We start from the raw sequence: 22746 nt of genomic DNA on the forward strand, positions 1-22746 counted from the left end.
TACCAGGCAGCACCTCTGTGTGGGTGAGGTCCACAGTCTTCCTCACCTTCCTCCTCCCTCCCTACACTTCCCTCGTACCTCCTGTGGTGTCTTGAAGTTGGGCAAGGAAGTTGTGTCATGGATGCGTCCTGCGTTGTATTGTCTCCAGCTCTGCTTGTAGATAAACTCGGCAAAGTTGACTTCGCTTCTTTTATGATTATTGTCTTCTTGACTGACTCCGGAGTTGCATGTGGTGGTGATGGTGGTGGTTGCGTGTGGTGGTGGTGGTGGTGGTTGCATGTGGTGGTGATGGTGGTGGTTGCGTGTGGTGGTGGTGGTGGTGGTGGCTGCATGTGTTGGTGATGGTGGTGGTTGCATGTGGTGGTGATGATGGTGGTTGCATGTGGTGGTGATGGTGGTGGTGGTTGCGTGTGGTGGTGGTGATGGTGGTGGTTGCATGTGGTGGTGATGGTGATGGTGGTTGCATGTGGTGGTGGTGGTGATGGTGGTTGCATGTGGTGGTGGTGGTGGTGGTTGCATGTGTGGTGGTGGTGGTGGTTGCGTGTGGTGGTGGTGATGTTGCATGTGGTGATGATGGTGGTTGCATGTGGTGGTGATGGTGGTGGTGGTTGCGTGTGGTGGTGGTGATGGTGGTGGTTGCATGTGGTGGTGGTGATGGTGGTTGCATGTGGTGGTGGTGGTGATGGTGGTTGCATGTGGTGGTGGTGATGGTGGTTGCATGTGTTGGTGGTGGTGGTTGCGTGTGGTGGTGGTGATGGTGGTTGCATGTGGTGGTGATGGTGGTGGTTGCATGTGGTGGTGGTGATGGTGGTTGCATGTGTTGGTGGTGGTGGTTGCATGTGGTGGTGGTGATGGTGGTTGCATGTGGTGGTGATGGTGGTGGTTGCATGTGGTGGTGGTGATGGTGGTTGCATGTGGTGGTGATGGTGGTGGTTGCGTGTGGTGGTGGTGATGGTGGTTGCATGTGTTGGTGATGGTGGTGGTTGCATGTGGTGGTGATGATGGTGGTGGTTGCTGATGGTGGTGGTTGCATGTGGTGGTGATGGTGGTTGCATGTGGTGGGTGATGGTGGTGGTGCGTGTGATGGTGGTGATGGTGGTTGCATGTGGTGGTGGTGATGGTGGTTGCATGTGGGTGGTGATGGTGGTGGTTGCATGTGGTGGTGGTGATGGTGGTTGCATGTGGTGGTGATGGTGGTGGTTGCATGTGGTGGTGTGGTGGTGGTTGCATGTGGTGGTGGTGATGGTGGTTGCATGTGGTGGTGGTGATGGTGGTTGCATGTGGTGGTGTGGTGGTGGTTGCATGTGGTGGTGGTGATGGTGGTGGTTGCATGTGGTGGTGGTGATGGTGGTTGCATGTGGTGGTGTGATGGTGGTGGTTGCATGTGGTGGTGGTGATGGTGGTTGCATGTGGTGGTGATGGTGGTGGTTGCATGTGGTGGTGTGGTGGTGGTTGCATGTGGTGGTGGTGATGGTGGTTGCATGTGGTGGTGATGGTGGTTGCATGTGGTGGTGGTGATGGTGGTGGTTGCATGTGGTGGTGGTGATGGTGGTTGCATTCATAACCATGGCATCATCAGCAGACATACTCCCTCTATGATTCAGGTTCTCCTGGCAAATGTGTTACGAACATCAGAAATAACTGTGGCCTCATGTGTGTACGTGGTGCAGAACCTCGCTCTGCTACACCTGGCCTGGCCAACAACCATTGCCCCCACACGTATGTCCTTTATACCCGGACACGTGATTTGTTTATGATCAGCTTCAACTTGACCACGACGGCATGACCTGACCACGACGGCATGACCTGACCACGACGGCATGACCTGACCACGACTACACGACTGTTAATCACCACGGGGCGACTCGGATGTAACGGTCTAACCTTTGATGGGTCAGGTCAGAGGTCGTGCCAGTGTAGTGAGGGTCCTGCCGTATGAAGGTGGAACTATTGTTCTTGTGGTGTTAAGTGATCACGTCAATATTGGTTATTACAGCTAATGTTCTTAACCACAGTTGGGAACGTTCTCAGCCTTCTGTCTTGTGATAATTATTGTATCCACTTCAGGTAGTAGGTATACTTTCCCCACTTCAGGTAGTAGGTATACTTTCCCCACTTCAGGTAGTAGGTATACTTTCCCCACTTCAGGTAGTAGGTATATTTTCCTCATGTTTTGTGTGGTTTACAGAGGGGATGTAGGTTGTGCGTCGTATATCCCAGCATTTCACTTCATCATCTTTTTGCCGAGATAAATTATTATTTTTTATCTCCAGTTGTTATCTTGAAGTATATAGTCGTAGATCTTGACTCCCGCCACACTTTATTGATGACCTCAACCTGACTTGTTATTGTCATCGCCACGTACTATACCGTCCTTCATGTTTCGTGTTACGTTATATTCCCTCAAGCTCCACCGCTGTACGTCACCGCGCAATGGTTTTCCTTCACCACGGTTTATCAAGTGATGAAATACGTTACCGTGGTAACGCAGCTGACCCGTGTGTGCCGTCGGGTTGGACAGTGTCACACTTGATTGCTGATGAGTACAGCAGCAGCAGATGACCCAGACCGGGGCTACACACGCCCCTGGGAGGCAGCTCCTCCTCCCACACCCGGCAACAAGTCTTGACCAACATGGGACGTGTATCCTGACCCAGATGATGGCGTACCTCTCATTGTTGTGGTCTGGATGTCATGATTAATATGTGAGTACTATTTGGGTCACCTGAGCAGACGAGGATGAAAAGATGTTAGAAAAGAATATTTGTTTCTCGTTAGTGTCTGGCCTCGGTGATGAGTGGTGGTAGGGTGGTAAATTACCTCATGTCTGGCTTCTTGCCTCCTCCTCCTCCTCCTCCTGGTCGCCGGAGCAAGACGAATGTGTACGCTGTATGTAAGCCTCTTGTATGTCCCTCCATCATTGTCTGACTGTGGCCGAAAATGAGAGGCAAATACACGTGATTAATGAGGTCTTGGGTAACACTATATTGACCTCGGTGACACAGTCGTCAACCACCTGTGGTCATGGTTGTGGTAGTTGAGTCGTGTTGACATGTTGCTCACGTTTTCCTCAGTTGCTTCACGTTTTTCTTGTGAGCTGATTCTTGCCCGCGGAAAGATGGCGTCTTGTGTCTTCGTCACCGTCGCTTGTCTACCGTGTTAGGTGCTGTCAGTGGTGTTACCGGACTCTGCCTCCTCAAGGTTACACAGCGAGGCTGCATCTTCGTCAGTCGGCGAAGTCAAGTCCAGAGTGGCGGGGGAATATTGTGGCTCACCTCACGAATTACCAGTTTGTATTATTCTGTAACTTGCAACTTCCATCATACTTCTAATGGAAAGTACAAACTTCCTTCTGGAATTAACACAATAGTTTGTTAATGATATTAGAACGAAATTATATATATATATATATATATATATATATATATATATATATATATATATATATATATATATATATATATATATATCTTGTAATTTAGATTTTCTTTCTACTTGTTTTATGCTACATTTGTGTGTGTGTGAGTTGGACGTATATATTTACCTGTCATGAGATTTCTAGTTGTCAGCTCAGCGTTTCCCTCATCCTCGTCAAGTGTCAAATAAGCAGAACTTTAGCTGTCAAGTTAGCGTAGCTGACGACACCCCGCTGGCCCGACTGCCTTCCCTTATGTGGTGAGCGTCACTGTGTTTTACAACATGTGGGATGACGTGTGACACAAAGCCACAAAAAATGACATCATGGGTCATTTGCTTAACGAAGTCAAAACATGTTTGGACAAGTTGTTAAGATGTTGTGGTTTGTTCAGCAAGACAAGATGGTGAGTGTCGCGTGTTGTACCGTGTTACAACGAGTTGTAAATGTGTTATGATGTTTCACAACTGGTTATGACGTGTTAAGCTGTTCACTAGAGTAAGTTTAGCTTCACCGTGGACCAACATATGTCATTACAGTGAGGGAAGTTTATATTGACAAGTTCCAGTCTACAGTAAGGTGTCAGGTTGGGTCAAGCTCCTGCCCAGTGAGGTTAGGTCTCGTCCTGACCAGGTATTGATCATGTTGTGCAGTGAGAACTCGGTCATGTTTCATGATAGTTCTGTTTATCTCAGTGATGTCTGAGGCAGCTTCCGCCAGATAGATGGCTTGTGTTGAATATTAGGTTAGACGTCTATAAGACCAGAGGGAGTAGAGAGGTGTGTGCGGGGTGGTAACTCTTCCGTGTCTTGTTTACTGTAATAGAAAACGGAGGCCCTGGAAGCCTTCGGCCGTGGTTGCCTCCTGTCTCTGCGGCTCAACGGTTAGCTAACACTTGGTCAGCCACCTGGCTCGCTCGCACACATCCATTCCCAGAGACACCGGAATCACTGCCTTTTTATACAACTTTGTGAAGACTTGATGTATACACAGTGAACGACTGTGTTGTTGTTGTTGTTGTTGTTATAGATCCAGAAGGACCCGTCGTCTTGTTAACCCGGGAATGTTTGTCGTCAGAATAATACTACGGATCACGTCAACGTGTTTCATGTTAATGATCATCAGAAACAACCAGCGATTGTGTCCACACTGGCTGGGTGTGGGGGGGGGGGGGGGGTGATCGTGACGACATCCAAGATGGCCGCCTGGGTTGAGAACTACACTCGTCTGGGTCAGTGTGTTAGATTCATGTGTGCACGTTACTGATCAGCGTTACATGTAGCTAAGACCAGGCAGTCATGAATGCTGTATACATATACATACGTACAGTCACACACACACACACACACACACACACACACACACACACACACACACACACCATCATCTTCACATGCATGATGTACTCACAACTTCGTCTGGTGGCCAAATGTTAAGTACCGTTATGTAACATTTTTTATGTCAAGTTCTCTAAACTAATTTGCCAAGTGAAGGTAGATTTATAATGGAGAGTGGCAGCTTGAGATGTGGCAGGAAATGTGTCAGTAAATTGTGTTGAATGGGAAAGTCAGGGATGACCCAGGGCCGGTGGATGACCCAGGGCAGGTGGATGACCCAGGGCCGGTGGATGACCCAGGGCAGGTGGATGACCCAGGGCCGGTGGATGACCCAGGGCAGGTGGATGACCCTGGTCAGGTGGATGACCCAGGGCAGGTGGATGACCCAGGGCAGGTGGATGACCCAGGGCAGTTGGATGACCCAGGGCAGGTGGCTGTTGTGAGACTACACTTAACAGAGAATCATACAGATACAAGCAGTTTATACAGTCACCCTTATTGTATTGGATTATATTTACGATTTATATTATTATACTTAATCGCTGTTTCCCGCTGTTGTCCCTATGTAGGTCGAGATGTTGTGTGTGTGTGTGTGTGTGTGTGTGTGTCACGTACAGACAGAGGTAGATATATGTAGGGAGACTCGTTCATATCTCACACAGGCAGACACACACATACAGCTATAAATCTGGCGGACATAAAGTGCGTTTCCTTGTTGGATTATAAAAGCTAATTCATTTACAGTCTTAATGGTGTCATCGCCCCTGTCGCTTGTGGCAGATTGTGTAGGTTAGGTTAGGTTGACCTGGTCCCCAGGGCCACATTGTGTGTTTATCCCTCACAGGTCAACATGATGACGCTGTGACCTGACCCATCCTGGATCATGGTCTCACGCCAGGCTACACACACACACACACACACACACACACACACACACACACACACACACACACACATGTGCACTACAAGTGATTCAAGGTTGACCTCGTCGTTGTTAGCATTTGGTGGGTCAAGTGTGGCGTGAGGGAGAGGCAAGATTGGTCATCCCCCTGGTGTTGGGTCATAATGTGTGTGGAGGTGAGGAGCATCCGGGACGACGCTCCTCCTTCTCTCTCTACTCCTCACATGTCCTGTATAACAGTCACATGTGAGTTTGCTCTCTCTCTCTCTCTCTCTCTCTCTCTCTCTCTCTCTCTCTCTCTCTCTCTCTCTCTCTCTCTCTCTCTCTCTCTCTCTCTCTCTCTCTCGTATGAGGGGGCGGCTTCACGCCACACTAGGCGTCCGTCTTCCGTGTGTTGCTGGTATTTGAAACATATTTTGTCCCACTTGATGCGTGACCTCCTGGCCTGAGGGGCTGAGTGTGACTGTCCGGGGAGAGTGAGTGTGTGGCGTCGGCTGGTTGGTCGTAGGATCTGACTGTTGGAAGTAGACTGGTAACCCAAACTGTCAGCAAGGTGCCAGCACAACAGACTGTCACTGCCTCACACTTGTCTGTGTGTCACAGTCACATGTTTGTGCAACCCAGACACTCAGGTGTGTGTGTGTGTGTGTGTGTGTGTGTGTGTGTGTGTGTGTGTGACCCGTGCAGTGTGGTGAGGTGACCTACGGTGTTGATGTGAACCGTTGTTCTCCACGGTACGGTCGTCTGGGTCAGCGTGGTGGCACCTTGCTCGTGTGCAGCTGGGATAACATCCCTCACCTGCGTCGACTGGCCAGTGTCTCTCCTGAACCCTGCTGTGGTTATACCTCCTTGGCATATATATATATATATATATATATATATATATATATATATATATATATATATATATATATATATATACTTGCAGTTATCCGTGTTGGGATGAGATAAGATCCCAGCGAAGGTGTGTCATGAGTGACCAGGGAAGACGAGATACATCCAGCACAGATTTACCGTCAGTTTTCTCTGTGTTTCTTGTCTGTTTATTGTAGTTAAGCGAGGGTAGATAACGTGCCAGCATTATAATTAGTTGATTGATCGTTGACGTTATCACCAGTAAAACTGACAGATAAGAGGTCATTGAGGAAGTCTTTGATGTTATTGATGTAGCATATCAGGCGTGGCACCGTCTGGCCCATCCATGGCCAAGTTCGTGCGTCGCTATGGATCACTTGGGTCTGCCTCACTGCAGCAGTTTGTGTCCTGCCGTCGTCTTCACGTGAGACAAGCTGCCACGTGTGTGTGCGTGTGTGTGTGTGTGTGTGTGTGTGTGTAGGGAGGTATACACGTCATGTCAGCGACCTCAGGTGTAGGTAGTGTGTGTGTGTGAGTAATAGCGTCCTGAGTGTAACGTGGGTGTGTAGCGGGTGTAGGTACTGTGTGTGTGTGTGTGTGTGTGTGTGTGTGTGTGTGTGTGTCCCAGCAGGCTGTGAGTGTGACCGTCTCTCCAGCACCTGACAAACCTCTCCACCTTCCATCTTCTTCACCAGCCACTTGGGTCTTGTCTCATCGCCTCATGGCGCTCATGACTCTCAACTTCAAAGGTTATGGGGGACACCTGCCCCATCACGCTGCCATTGCCTCATTCCTCACCTCATTAAACACATCTCTGCTCACCTCACTCAGCCGGTCATGTCACCCTGGAGGCCCACTCTGCCTACATGCGCCACACCTGCGCCCAGGGGCTCTGGCTGGATCACATCACCCGGGTCACGTGGTCTTAGCACTGGGACACATGGTTGGGTCCCAGCACTGGGATACATCGCTGGGTCCCAGCACTGGGACACATGGTTGGGTCCTAGCACTGGGACACATGGTTGGTTCCCAGCACTGGGATACATGGTTGGGTCCCAGCACTGGGATACATGGTTGGGTCCCAGCACTGGGATACATCGTTGGGTCCCAGCACTGGGATACATCGTTGGGTCCCAGCACTGGGACACATGGTTGGGTCCCAGCACTGGGATACATGGTTGGGTCCCAGCACTGGGATACATGGTTGGGTCCCAGCACTGGGATACATCGTTGGGTCCCAGCACTGGGACACATGGTTGGGTCCCAGCACTGGGATACATGGTTGGGTCCCAGCACTGGGATACATGGTTGGGTCCCAGCACTGGGAGACGCCTTGGTACATCACACGTCTCTTGGTTACACCAGTAGCTACACATTCGCCCTGCCAGGTCGTCAACCTCACCTCATTATCTCTCGCCTCATTAATATTTATTGATCATAAATTAAAGACATTCAAACTCTGGAACCGTTGACGATTTGTCTAATGTTTTGAATCATTAAACTTTCGTCAACATTTCCTTGAGACACATGATATCGTGTTAGTCTTCCCTCACATTAAACTGTTCTCTTTATCATATCGACTTTCAACATTCTTTTTTTCTGTAAGATTTTCCACAAACTCATCGTCACTCTGACGTGACGGTCTTACTGTGTCGTCCACTTGCGCTTTGTGGCTGGCAGCGTGTACGATGAACACCCACCCACCCAGACCATCTGAAGTGTTTACTCAGTAATGTTCTGTTGTTGTCAATTTAAGGGAGTTATCTGCATACACCAGCATCATCCTGTGAGTACGAGGGCCCCGCCCTTGATCACGAAGGTAGCACGACTCATATACACTGTAGTGACCATGTATACGACTGTAGTGACCATGTGTACGACTGTAGTGACCATGTGTACGACTGTAGTGACCATGTGTACGATTGTAGTAAACATGTGTACGACTGTAGTGACCATGTGTACGATCTTGTGCATCATGTCTTATATTTAACCACATTATAACACTATCTTGAACTTGGCATCAGACTTACCTGGGTCATCGCCACTTGTCTATCTTCAGGAATCATATCTTACGCTCAAGTCTTTCTCATCATCCCTTTTTTTGAGGCCAGTTTGCCATTTTTTTTTTTTTACGTTGAAGTAATGAAGACATTAATACATTGTTCTGGCTTATTTTCCCCCTGCATTAACGTATGTACATTTAAACCCGTGATTGAGCCCCGAGGCAGAGCATGGTTGGGGGCGGTCATAATGTGTGAGTCTGTCTGTCTTGTATTCCTTCACCACCTCTCATTGAGATGACTCCCACATCCCATTTTCTTTTTGCTGTTGATGTAGCCGGCACAGGTGGAGCAGCGGTGGGTTGCCCGCCTCCCAGACCCACCTCGGTTATTTCCGCGCCAACTCTCGCCTCGCCGACATTTAATAGATCTTCGACACACACTCTCCATCATTTACACATGTCATGCGGGTCTGATTTACAACCTTCTGTTTACCATTTTTCCTCCATTCCCTCACACCAACCAACCTGCCTCCATAGATGGCGACCCTCACTGTCGTGTTCGTATGTCATCATGATCATGGCTGGCCACCACCTCACCTACACCTCAGGACTGTGACAAAATATGAATACCAATACATAAGGAAATTATGATAGTGTGTGTGTGTGTGTGTGTGTGTGTGTGTGTTTCCGTCCCGTGTTGTCTCGTGGGCTGAGGTATCAAATGTTTCTCGTCGTATTTTTAATCTTCCTTTGTGACACTTGCTGAGGTATTAGGCGAGTGTCATACAGATGTTGTATAAGAAAACAAAAATGATAATCAAGATAGTCACATCTTGACTTTCATAGAAATGTAATCAGATTTGATCATGTGTCGAACCAACGTAATCTGATTATATATCCATGTAATCATTGGAGTAATTACAGGTCTTGAATTATATATAAAATTCGTGTTCCAAATATTTATTGTGAAATATATAGAGACAAATACTGAAGCGGAGAAGACTTTGTCTATATTACAGATGTTAGGAATTACCTTACTCAAGATTCGTCTTTGATAAAGATATGATAAATGTCAGTAAATGAAGAACATGATCTGGATAACGCAGTTACATTGTTTATGTCTGATATTTGTAATGATGTAATCTCTGCCAGATGCCACAATAGATAGTACTTATGTCATAAAATGACCAACAAAGTTAAACTGTTAAAGAAATAAACTTAGTATTTAAACAAATAAATAAAAACTTGAATATGAAAATAAAGAGAGTTTCAAATCAAAAATTGGTGTTGAGAAGATGATGGCGTTACACCGAGTAGGTTAACATAAGACACATGTATAGTGGAGCAGTTAAGGAGACAGGAGTAAAGAACTTCCTCTACATATATTACACACACACACACACACACACACACACACACACACACACACACACACAGTGGCAGGATGAAGGAAAGAGAGAAAGAAAAGTCTTGGTGTAATGACATATGTGTAGCCAGCAGGTGCCTCCCCAGGTGGCTGGTGCCAAGCTCTGGGGGCCTGTGCCAGGGCCAGGGGTCACGCACACACACACACACACACACACACACACACACACACACACACACACACAGACCGTAATGACTGTGGTTTTGTTCTTAGTCGTCTCACTATGATGGTATGAGTGCGTCAAGACATGATGATAATGTGAATATCCGAGGTGGACGTGTGTGTGTGTGTGTGTGTGTGTGTGTGTGTGTGTGCGTGTGTGCTCCTTGGGGTTCGAACCCTACCAACAAGAGTATTAAGATAGTATGAACACAATCTTCCTGATGTTGGCAACATGTATATAGAAGACAGGAACATTTCATTTCACGTGGTGGCATCTTTGATGTCAATATAGATTACAATGATAAACTTCACACTTCACGAAAAGAAGTATAATGTTGGTTAAATTAGCGGATATGTGAACTATGGTGGCTGAGAGTAATGGTTGATGTAATATTAGATAACGTATTAAGTTATACAAGATAATACATATTCTGTTGTGTGTTGTGTTGACCAGTGTCGCTGTCTAGAGACACTGTGTTCCACGAAGTGCACGTATGACGTAAGCGTCGGTGATGGAGTGTTGCACGTACAGGGAAGTTGGTGTTGTGTTTGAGAACATTACACACGACGAAAATATACAACCACAGACCCACGATATCCTGGAGTGAGGAGGTATTGGACATCAGCAGGATACACGTAGGAGACTGGCCCAGTTCACAGAGGCAAGTGTATGACGATATCAGTGTAGTGGTGTGAGGTAAACGTTGATAACATGGTCGGCAAACATTGTGACAGCATTGCCGGACGCTGCCCTTAAGGTCCTGCAGGAAGGGCTGATGTGCTGCTAGACCTCATGAGAGATGACAGTGTCATGTGCATGACACGAGTGTTGTTACGGTGACCTGACCTGACCTAACCTGACCACCGCACTGTCTGGGAACACCCTGGCTCACATGGCAGGGTGAAGCGTTACACTGCCACTTTGGAAACAAGTTTCACCAAGATGGAAGTGTAAAGTGTTGAACTTTATAAGTGTTTTGTGGGGAGTAGCCAGCTGGGGAGTATAGTGGGGGGGGGCGGGGCGTCGTGTGTTACCGGTGGGTGACGGAAGATGGCCATCCCAGCTGGTCAGTAGTGGAGGGTGGCCGCAGGAGAGGCAGGCAGGTGGTGTGCACCAGCTGAACTATGACGGTTGAGAAGATGTTAAGGTGCGCCTCCTGCCGCCAGCCCTCACTACACTCCCCCAGGATCACATGCAAGATGTGTCGCTCCAGGAGAAGGTAAGTCAACAACCCACACTAACGTTTTCTATGATAGTGTTGTTCTCCTGTGGTCAGCACGACTGACTGGTGGACCTGACAGCCGGAGAAATGCCTTCATATTGAAGGTTAAAAGCCTTCGTCTGTGGAAGCCGTTTTAAAGTTTAATCACTGGGAAGTTTTTTCAAGGTTAAGTACTAGGCTCCGGAGTGGCCGGTCCTGGGAGGTCAGGTTCCTGTAACTCATGAACAATAATTTTGTAACTTATGGAATGAGGGGAACACCATGAGCATGGCAACACTGTCTACTGTAAGCATGGCAACTCTGTTTACTATAAGCGTGGCACCATCTTTAACTGTAAGCGTGGCAACACTGTCAACTGTAAGCGTGGCAACACTGTCAACTGTAAGCGTGGCAACATTGTTAACAACGTAGCGAAGAACGACTATTTTTGTAATGAGCCGAGAGAGAGAGAGAGAGAGAGAGAGAGAGAGAGAGAGAGAGAGAGAGAGAGAGAGAGAGAGAGAGAGAGAGAGAGAGAGAGACCTTCGCACCACTGGAGTCATCAGTCTGTCGTTATCATACTAATATCCCAGGGGTCAGGGCAGAATTATCCCAGGGGTCAGGGCAGAATTATCCCAGGGGTCAGGGCAGAATTATCCCAGGGGTCAGGGCAATTATCCCAGGGGTCAGGGCAGAATTATCCCAGGGGTCAGGGCAATTATCCCAGGGGTCAGGGCAGAATTATCCCAGGGGTCAGGGCAATTATCCCAGGGGTCAGGGCAATTATCCCAGGGGTCAGGGCATACCTGTGTCCCAGGGTCCAGCTGAGGTCATTGCTAGAATTGTTATATTTTTTCAATTTTGTTTTTGATATTTATCATTAGAGGAGGTGAGAGGGTGGGAGCCCTCCCCTCCTGTATTATGTATTAACATTGTAGTTACGTGTTAGGTCATGATGATGATGATGATGATGATGATGATGATGATGATCATGTCAGAAGTATTAAGGATATTATCCATTCCTGTCCTTTGTATGACATCATTCGTTGTAATATGGATCATATTCATTGTTTATTAGTATTTCATTATTTTCCATCGTAAGTTACCTGCTTCAATAGAGGACGTACATGCAGGAGGGTGCGAGGCGTGCAGAGGGATAGATCGAATTGGAGGTGTGTGGTTGACGGGGGGCGACGTGCCGTCACTGGGCTGAACCAGGGCTTGTGAAGGGTTCATGGCGAACCACGGTGACGTGTGTGGGGCCTGGTGGTGGTGTCCATACATGACACGTGTGTGTGTGTGTGTGTGTGTGTGTGTCAGGGGAGGGAGGGAGGGAGGGTAGTGAGCAGCAGGTTCACCACACTACCTACCCTGGCTGGCTGGCTGGCTGGCTGGGTTCAGTCATCCGTAGATATTTCCGTGACCATGGGTCGTGCCCCTCTCTCTCTCTCTGGTTATTATTTATCAAACGTATTCATTTATATTTATATCTAGTTACACCGACATGTCGTCCTGTATAAGAGACACAAGACTCGTAGTAACATTATCGTACCAACCAGGTTGATAATGGTCGTATTGTCGTTCGGTTGTTAACAATCAGATGACACGACCGGGCCCTTGCCCTGGCACGTCACGTGTTAACCCCACGTCATGAACGGTTCAGCAACGTACATGCAGTATGTACACATGTACACATCACGGACGTCTTCATGTGCACACGTGACGTCATAGGTACACAGGACCAGTCTAGCCGCGCGTCATACGCTAATTTTAGATTTTTGAAACAGTTCGTTTATGTGGGTAGATCACTGCTCAGAAAACGTACATGTCTGTACGCCCATTGGTAGGATGGCCCTGTGACGTCACGCTTACACTCCAGACTTTGGATGTCTTTGTTTACGTGGCGGCCGTCGTCATGGTAACGGCCGGGGAAACCCGCTGACAGTTTTCTTTCCTTGTTTGTTGTGACGTGTTCTTGTGTGTGTGTGTGTGTGTGTTCATGTTGGAAGGTGTTGGTGGTATGTAGTGTTATGTAGGCAAGGTTGTCGTAGATGTGTATTTCGTAGGATCACATGTTGAGTCGTTGTGTTGTGTTGGGTTAATTGTTTTGATTTACAGTGTGGCGGTCGTTATATTTAACTGGCTCAGTAGGAGAGACGAGGGGAAGACCCTGGTATTATTAACTCTCTCTCTCTCTCTCTCTCTCTCTCTCTCTCTCTCTCTCTCTCTCTCTCTCTCTCTCTCTCTCCATGATGAGTGTTGTGTTGTGTCGTTGCCTGAGCCATGTGTGTCCTTGGTCTTGTCGTTGCCTCCTTGTGTGTGTGTGTGTGTGTGTGTGTCTGTGTGTGTGTGTGTGTGTGTGTGTGTGTGTCCTCCAGGCATCATGATCACCTGGGCGGCTGGCCTCCACACCTGCCTCCCTGTGTGTCTCCCCTGCACACCAGCACCCTCGCTCAGCACACCTGGCTCCTGCCTCATCACTCCCTCCCTCTCTCCCTCTCCCCTTCCCTCTCTCCCTCCTTCTCCACGTCCACAAGGCCCTCCTCCCTCCCTCCCTCCCTCCCTCCCCACGTCCACGAGGCCCTCCTCCCTCCCTCCCCACGTCCACAAGGCCCTCCTCCCTCCCCACGTCCACAAGGCCCTCCTCCCTCCCTCCCTCCCTCCCCACGTCCACAAGGCCCTCCTCCCTCCCTCCCCACGTCCACTGTACCACCAAGCTTGGAGGTTCTTCCATGTGTTGTCTCTCCTCCTGTACTACTACATTCCCCGTCAGTGTGGTGGTCACTAAGACCCGCACATCAGTGGCAGTTGTGTGTTGTCAGTTCCACATGTGTTGATGATGGATGACCTGACCCCACCAAGCTTGACCCGTGTCAGGTCGGCCTCTCATGACTTCATGATCTTGATTGTCATCCTAAGATAATCGTCGACTGGTGATTAACCTGGCCGGTGATTAGCGCCATTGATCACCTTACTGATGAACCAGACTAATCAAGTCTCATTTGATTCAAATTGAGTGGTTGGCTGATTATCTTAATTAGTCAAGTTATGGATAATCCTGATTAATTGACACCCGGATAATCCTGATTAATTGACACCCGGATAATCCTGATTAATTGACACCCGGATAATCATGCTGAATTATATGTATGTCTGACGGTACACAGATGATCGTGATTAATCGTACATAGTCTCACTTAACCGGATCGTTGTGTGTTGTGAGAGCAGTCACCCGCCAAGAAAGTAATAGTAGATGTAGTAAGGCTAGTAGTAGTAAAGTAACAGTAGTAGCAGTAAAGTAGTAGTAAAGTAGTAGTAATAGTAGTAGTAGTAGTAGTAAAGTAGTAGTAGTAAAGTAGTAGTAGTAGTAGTAGTAAAGTAGTAGTAGTAGTAGTAGTAGTAGTAGTAGTAGTAAAGTAGTAGTACTAGTAGTAGTAAAGTAGTAGTAGTAGTAGTAGTAGTAGTAGTAGTAGTAGTAAAGTAGTAGTATTATTAGATACAGTTATGTGATCATCCTAATATCAAGTTTAGTTCCCATGTGTTTGTTGTACAGTGGTTGGGTTGTGAATTATTGTAACACTTGAACTAAACAACACAATTATCCCAGTAAAACTTCCTGTAGTATTGCTTCTTATGTCACGTGTTGCATGTATTGCTTCTTATGTCACGTGTTGCATGTATTGCTTCTTATGTCACGTGTTGCATGTATTGCTTCTTATGTCACGTGTTGCATGTATTGCTTCTTATGTCACGTGTTGCATGTATTGCTTCTTATGTCACGTGTTGCATGTATTGCTTCTTATGTCACGTGTTGCATGTATTGCTTCTTATGTCACGTGTTGCATGTATTGCTTCTTACGTCACGTGTTGCATGTATTGCTTCTTATGTCACGTGTTGCATGTATTGCTTCTTATGTCACGTGTTGCATGTATTGCTTCTTATGTCACGTGTTGCATGTATTGCTTCTTATGTCACGTGTTGCATGTATTGCTTCTTACGTCACGTGTTGCATGTATTGCTTCTTATGTCACGTGTTGCATGTATTGCTTCTTACGTCACGTGTTGCATGTATTGCGACTCGTAACATATCTTTCAGTTTTATGTATTTTGAATTATGTTTCAGGTGTTTTATATATTTCATTATTTTATTTTCTAACAAGTCCTGTCATACTTTGCATATAATTAAGAAGTTGTTATATCTGTTGTATAAGTTTTGACAAGTTTCTCTTTTGTCCACAGGTAAGGATCCCTAAGCAACGTAGAATGTTAACCTGAGCTCAGGTCAGTAGAAATTAACATGTTGAAATACTGGCACGAACGAACGATCCGTGGTTGTTGGTTCGTGCCCTGCGTGTCCGGCCGTGTGTGTGTTTGTATTCGTGTATTCGTGTGTGTTGTATGAATGTTAACTTTCATGTTAAGTTACGCGGGATGATAACTTGAAACAAATTATACCTTGATATTAACTTCCATTCTAAGTTACACGGGGTATTAACTTTACCCTGAAGTTATGTACGAGTGTGTTAACTTTACTCTGAAGTTATGTACGAGGGTGTTAACTTTACCCTGAAGTTATGTTCGAGGGTGTTAACTTTACTCTGAAGTTATGTACGAGGGTGTTAACTTTACCCTGAAGTTATGTACGAGTGTGTTAACTTTACCCTGAAGTTATGTACGAGTGTGTTAACTTTACCCTGAAGTTATGTACGAGGGTGTTAACTTTACCCTGAAGTTATGTACGAGGGTGTTAACTTTACCCTGAAGTTATGTACGAGGGTGTTAACTTTACCCTGAAGTTATGTACGAGTGTGTTAACTTTACCCTGAAGTTATGTACGAGTGTGTTAACTTTACCCTGAAGTTATGTACGAGGGTGTTAACTTTACCCTGAAGTTATGTACGAGGGTGTTAACTTTACTCTGAAGTTATATACGAGGGTGTTGTATATCAGAGGGACGTGATGTATATATAGGAATGATCTTGTATGTATTATTATAAGATGATGATCCACATGTTGATGATGTTATCCCTACCCCCCCCCCCCCCTGGTCATGCACCATTATAGTTCTTGCTTCATGAACCAAGTTAAGGACAGTTCTCATGACGCACTGCCTCATTCATCCCTCATGACGCACGGCCTCATTCATCCCTCATGACGCACTGCCTCATTCATCCCTCATGACGCACGGCCTCATTCATTCCTCATGACGCACGGCCTCATCCATCCCTCATGACGCACGGCCTCATTCATCCCTCATGACGCACGGCCTCATTCATCCCTCATGAAGACCCCCCCCCCCCCCCCCAGCTACACACACACAGGTACACCCTCACAGTTGGCTGGTTAACACCTCTGGTTACCCTCTGGAGGCACATTATCTTAACGTTGATTATAATGATTGTATGTACGTGATTATTGTAGCATGTACGGCCTGGTCATTGTTTGATGATGAAGTAGATTGGATTATATTAGTCTCGCGTCGTAATTTAGAAAACGGGAGGTTACAGAAAATGGAGTCTTCAATTAAGCACACACACTTCCATTTTCTTCTGTTCTACTAAGTTATAAATTATAGTTTGGGAGGTTTTTTTTCTGGTTTAAGGCCAGCTCTGTACGAGGAAGGACATTAGAGGTAAGTTAGGATTGTAATTTTTTATTTTAGGTCTTCCTTCCTGTGTTTGTATGATGTATTGATGATATGTATCACATAATGTGTATAGCAAAGTTATATGGTTGTGGCGACACATTATGTGAGCCTCACAAACGTATGTTGATAATATGACGTTCCCAGTAGTGTTCATCCGTTGTTTGGCCTCTCAAAGGCTCAGTAATGTATTCTTAGATGTGTTAGCTCGTTAGAATCACCTGTTAGCTGGTGGTTAGCTGCAGCTTGTCTTGTTAGCTGGCTGGCACTGTGGCACTGCCGTGAGACTGCAGTAATGTATGTGACCAGAGTGACGGTGTAGTAACCTGTGATGTTTTACTGGAGATTATCTGTTCCTTTATTGTGGCTAGTGTCTGTAACGCTGTACTATCCCCGGCACTGTACTATCCCCGGCACGGCACCGTACCAACCCTTGCACTGTACTATCCCGGCACTGTACTATCCCCGGCACTGTACTATCCCCGGCACGGCACTGTACCAACCCTGGCACTGTACTAAGCACTGTACTGGGATGGCTGTGTTCTAATTAATGTGGCAGTTGTAACGTCATGTTGGCAGGGTGTGTGTAGGGAAGTGCCAGGTGGTGGTCGTGTATCAGGTGTGTTGCTTGCCACCAGGTAACAACCACTACTGATAACCATGTATTCAGGTCACTCTGCTGTACTCCACTAAAACTACTCACACTTATTTCATCAACCTCATTGATGTATTCCTGTATTTTGATGTAGTTTACCTTCATGATATTGTGTGGGTAACTTACCTTCATGGTGCTATATGGGTAACTTACCTTCATGGTATTATATGGGTAACTTACCTTCATGGTATTATATGGGTAACTTACCTTCATGGTATTATATGGGTAACTTACCTTCATGGTATTATATGGGTAACTAACCTTCATGGTATTATATGGGTAACTTACCTTCATGGTATTATATGGGTAACTTACCTTCATGGTATTATATGGGTAACTTACCTTCATGGTATTATATGGGTAACTTACCTTCATGGTATTATATGGGTAACTTACCTTCATGGTATTATATGGGTAACTTACCTTCATGGTATTATATGGGTAACTTACCTTCATGGTATTATATGGGTAACTTACCTTCATGGTATTATATGGGTAACTTACCTTCATGGTATTATATGGGTAACTTACCTTCATGGTATTATATGGGTAACTTACCTTCATGGTATTATATGGGTAACTTACCTTCATGGTATTATATGGGTAACTTACCTTCATGGTATTATATGGGTAACTTACCTTCATGTGTGTATGTAATTACCTATTTATATACTACATTGGGAGAGAGTTGTACACTCGTAGGACCCCATCTCTACAGTGGCGTCAATCATACATTGTAAAGTTATCTTTATTGTCTACATTATCCTGGTCTTCAGTCAGGATAAAAGTACTTCTATATTTTATCTATAAATGTCCAGGTTATTATCCTATTATGGTCCCTGATGTATAGTCTTGTGTCTCTCTTAAAACTTGTCATTTTCTTCGTCATCAGTCTGGTGTAAGAGCGTACAGGTTGTGATCAGGTCACCCCTCACTCTTCTCTCTCCCGCGGTGGACAGAATGAAGGCCATATCCTTCTCCAGTGGTCGGGGTGTCCTTGGTCAAAATATGAAGTCTGGATTGAGTTAGATCTTTAAGAAGCGGAACCTCACTTATAAGACTCTGTCTCTTTGTGCACGTAAAGATGAACGATCTCTCTCTCTCTCTCTCTCTCTCTCTCTCTCTCTCTCTCTCTCTCTCTCTCTCTCTCTCTCTCTCTCTCTCTCTCTCTCTCTCTCTCTCTCTCTCATACAGGTGGGAGCGGGCCGCGCTCGACAGCCTGGTCGCTCCTCATCATTAGGACTGGACCTGAGTGGCACCATCTGAGGGGAAGCGATGGGCAAGTGGCACTCGATAAGGAGGAGTGCCAGGTGTCAGCAGGAGGGCGAGGGAGAGTGCCAGGAGAGAGAGAGAGAGAGAGAGAGAGAGAGAGAGAGAGAGAGAAGCAAGCTGGTGGCGTCTTGCGTATCATATCGTTGGTGGGGGATTAATGTAGTTGATGTTACGTTGTTTGTGTGACATTTAGGAAGGGGTTACAGAGGGCTGGACCCCCCGCTTGTATTATCATCTTCAGAAAGAAGGAAGAAAAGTAGAATTAAAGGATGAATATATATACTTTCCATTTATTCTGTAAACACCTGTCTCTACTTTTAGTACATTTCATATATATATATATATATATATATATATATATATATATATATATATATATATATATATATATATATATATATATATGAAATGTACTAAAAGTAGAGACAGGTGTTTACAGAATAAATCGAAAGTATATAGATAATAAATTTTTATAGAAAACGAGATTGAAGTTTTGGATTAGAGGTCAAGTGAAAATACTACAGAAAACGGAATGTGGGTTGGACGTCGGGGGATTATCTGGGGCGGATCTGTATCGTGTGTTTGGCAGCGTTGGCCTCCCCCCCACGGCGGGTGGCCCGCTTCCCCACCACGCCTCCTGGGGAATTTGATGGGGAATTAATCCCCTCTGGTGCTCACCCTGGGGCGGGGGGGGGGGGGGGGGGGTCAGAAGGAGAGGTGGTATGATGATGGAGGAAAACGTAGGCAGTTCCTTCCCGTGTTTCCTGCCTCACTCCTGACGTAGGTTTCATCGTCGTCGCGTGGGGAGGTGGACCCCCCCCCCCGGCCTAGTGCCCCTGGCTGCCCGTCATGCACGAAGGAGAGCTGACCTGTGAGGGGGGTTCGTGTTAGGAAGTGTGAGGGTTGTGTGAGTGAAGTGGGTGATGATGAGGTGGCATGAACCTCACCATCACCCACTACCACCACCACCATGTACACGCACGAACCACCACCACGTACACGCACGAACCACCACCACCACCACGTACACGCACGAACCACCACCACCACCACGTACACGCACGAACCACTACCACCACGTACACGCACGAACCACCACCACCACCACCACGTACACGCACGAACCACTACCACCACGTACACGCATGAACCACCACCACCACCACGTACACGCACGAACCACCACCACCACCACGTACACGCACGAACCACCACCACCACCACGTACACGCACGAACCACCACCACCACCACGTACACGCACGAACCACTACCACCACGTACACGCATGAACCACCACCACCACCACGTACACGCACGAACCACCACCACCACCACGTACACGCACGAACCACCACCACCACCACGTACACGCATGAACCACCACTACCACCATGTACACGCACGAACCACCACCACCACCACGTACACGCACGAACCACCACCACAACGTACACGCATGAACCACCACCACCACGTACACGCATGAACCACCACCACCACGTACACGCACGAACCACCACCACCACGTACACGCACGAACCACCATCACCACGTACACGCACGAACCACCACCACCACCACGTACACGCACGAACCACCACCACCACCACGTACACGCACGAACCACCACCACCACGTACACGCACGAACCACCACCACCACGTACACGCACGAACCACCACCACCACGTACACGCACGAACAACCACCACGTACACGCACGAACCACCACCACCACCACGTACACGCACGAACCACCACCACCACGTACACGCACGAGCCACCACCACCACGTACACGCACGAACCACCACCACCACCACGTACACGCACGAACCACCACCACCACCACGTACACGCACGAACCACCACAACCACCACGTACACGCACGAACCACCACCACCACCACGTACACGCAAGGGAGAGAGAGAGAGAGAGAGAGAGAGAGAGAGAGAGAGAGAGAGAGAGAGAGAGAGAGAGAGAGAGAGAGAGTACCTCTGTTGTTGTTTTATAATGCATGTATAATTACAGATATATACGATTCATGGATATAAAGGACAACCACAACAAAGTCACATGAGGCTTACGCCGGTCTAACTTGAGAATGTAAACAGAAAATGTCTAAAGAAAACGGAAATTGGCTTGTTTTCACCAAGGTATTAATGCGAGATGATATATTAAATATAGGTTGATTAGCTCATATAAATATATATATATATATATATATATATATATATATATATATATATATATATATATATATATATATATATATATATATAATCCCTGGGGATAGGGGAGATAGAATACTTCCCACGTATTCCCTGCGTGTCGTAGAAGGCGACTAAAAGGGAAGGGAGCGAGGGGCTGGAAATTCTCCCCTTTTAGTTTTAGTTTTCCAAAAGAAGGAACAGAAGTGGGGGCCAAGTGAGGATATTCCCTCAAAGGCTCAGGCCTCTGTTCTTAACGCTACCTCGCTAACACGGGAAATGACGAATAATGCGATATATATATATATATATATATATATATATATATATATATATATATATATATATATATATATATATATATATATATATATATATATGAAAACCATGGGAAGGTGTGTGAGACGTGGACGGACCTGTGTCTTCAGTTCACTACACATGACAGTTAGAGAATAAATAGAACCGGATGTGGCCATTCTTCGCTTTTTCCTGGCTCTTCCCAGCTGACGTGGGAGACGGCGATCATATATATATATATATATATATATATATATATATATATATATATATATATATATATATATATATACCCTTAGAAATGTGTGATCATTTTCTGTTAGTATGTCCTGTGGTATTATCACATTCATATGTGTATATCATTTATATTACATATACGTCCATTATGTATGTATGTATATGTATGAACATACAAATATTCAGCAAGAGTGTGTGTTTGTACCACCGAGGGAGCAGGCTGTACTAATGAGTCGAAAAACCCGCCGTTTATTGAATTATTTTGGCCGTATCCAAGTATATAGGAAGGAAGATATAGCCACTAATATGTCTGAGGCCCAAGCTTATAGCATAGAGTTGGCAGGTGTCATTTGCATCACGTTATTAGACCAGGTTACACGTGGCAGACCACACCTTGCTCTCGTGGTGGTTCGACCACACGTTATCTGTGTCCACTACTATGGAGTTATCAGCTCCTGCAAGGTGATCAGAGCGAGAGATGAAGGGTTTGTAAATGAATCATTTCAAGTCGTGGGAAGAAACAGGTTGACGTACGAGTTGGCAACACCGGCATGAGGTTGCCAACTCACGAAAACTTGAGAGGAATATGTGGGCAGTATGTTATACTGTGAGGTTGGCGACGCTGCTCTCTTCACCAGGGCCACGCTGCTGCCTACTGTGTACCCTGAGTTTGGCCAGTGGCACAGTGCCTGGCGGGGGCCAAGCTACGTCTTGTCATCTGCAGTGCCACCGGTGAAGAAGGTCCAGTGGTCGCCATCCAGGGGGGAAAAAAGAACATGGGGGGAAGGTGATGGCGGAGGGGGAGCTGGTCATGCTCACGATACCCCCCCCCTCCCCCCCTGCTGGTAACACTGGCCACACAGACCATAGTGGCCTGAAACCTCGTGTGTGTGTGTTACCACGCTCTCCTCTTCGTGTTACAGTGGTCACGGTGTTATCTCAGTGGTGTTGGGGGGATGTTACAGTGGTGATGATGTCACCGATGTGTTAGTAATGTTACAACGGCGTTACAGTGGTCATAGCGTTATCACGGTGGAGTTAATGTTGTACAGGCGTTACAGTGGCGGTAAAATGATCACAGTGGTGTTCATGATGTTACAGTGGTGTTTAAGTGATAACTGCTCCCGAA

At 46.6% G+C, this 22746-nt stretch overlaps 1 protein-coding gene across 5 annotated transcripts in view; it reads left to right on the forward strand.

The window, feature by feature from the left end:
- The window catches only part of Lmpt (four and a half LIM domains protein limpet), a 316740-nt gene that overhangs the window by 56811 nt on the left and 237183 nt on the right, over positions 1-22746 (forward strand). For 2 of the 5 annotated variants that reach the window (XM_071693232.1, XM_071693231.1), the window contains exon 2: positions 10553-11318. The exons of 2 other annotated variants lie outside the window; for them this stretch is intronic. In XM_071693232.1, coding sequence (XP_071549333.1) covers positions 11224-11318 — 95 coding nt within the window. In that variant the 5' untranslated portion in view covers positions 10553-11223. Of the gene's footprint in view, positions 1-10552; positions 11319-22234; positions 22359-22746 lie in introns of those variants that run through there. One more of the 5 variants, XM_071693228.1, reaches the window with a different exon arrangement.

The sequence above is a fragment of the Panulirus ornatus genome, chromosome 55, assembly GCF_036320965.1.
Source record: "Panulirus ornatus isolate Po-2019 chromosome 55, ASM3632096v1, whole genome shotgun sequence".
Taxonomy (NCBI): Eukaryota; Metazoa; Arthropoda; class Malacostraca; order Decapoda; family Palinuridae; genus Panulirus; species Panulirus ornatus.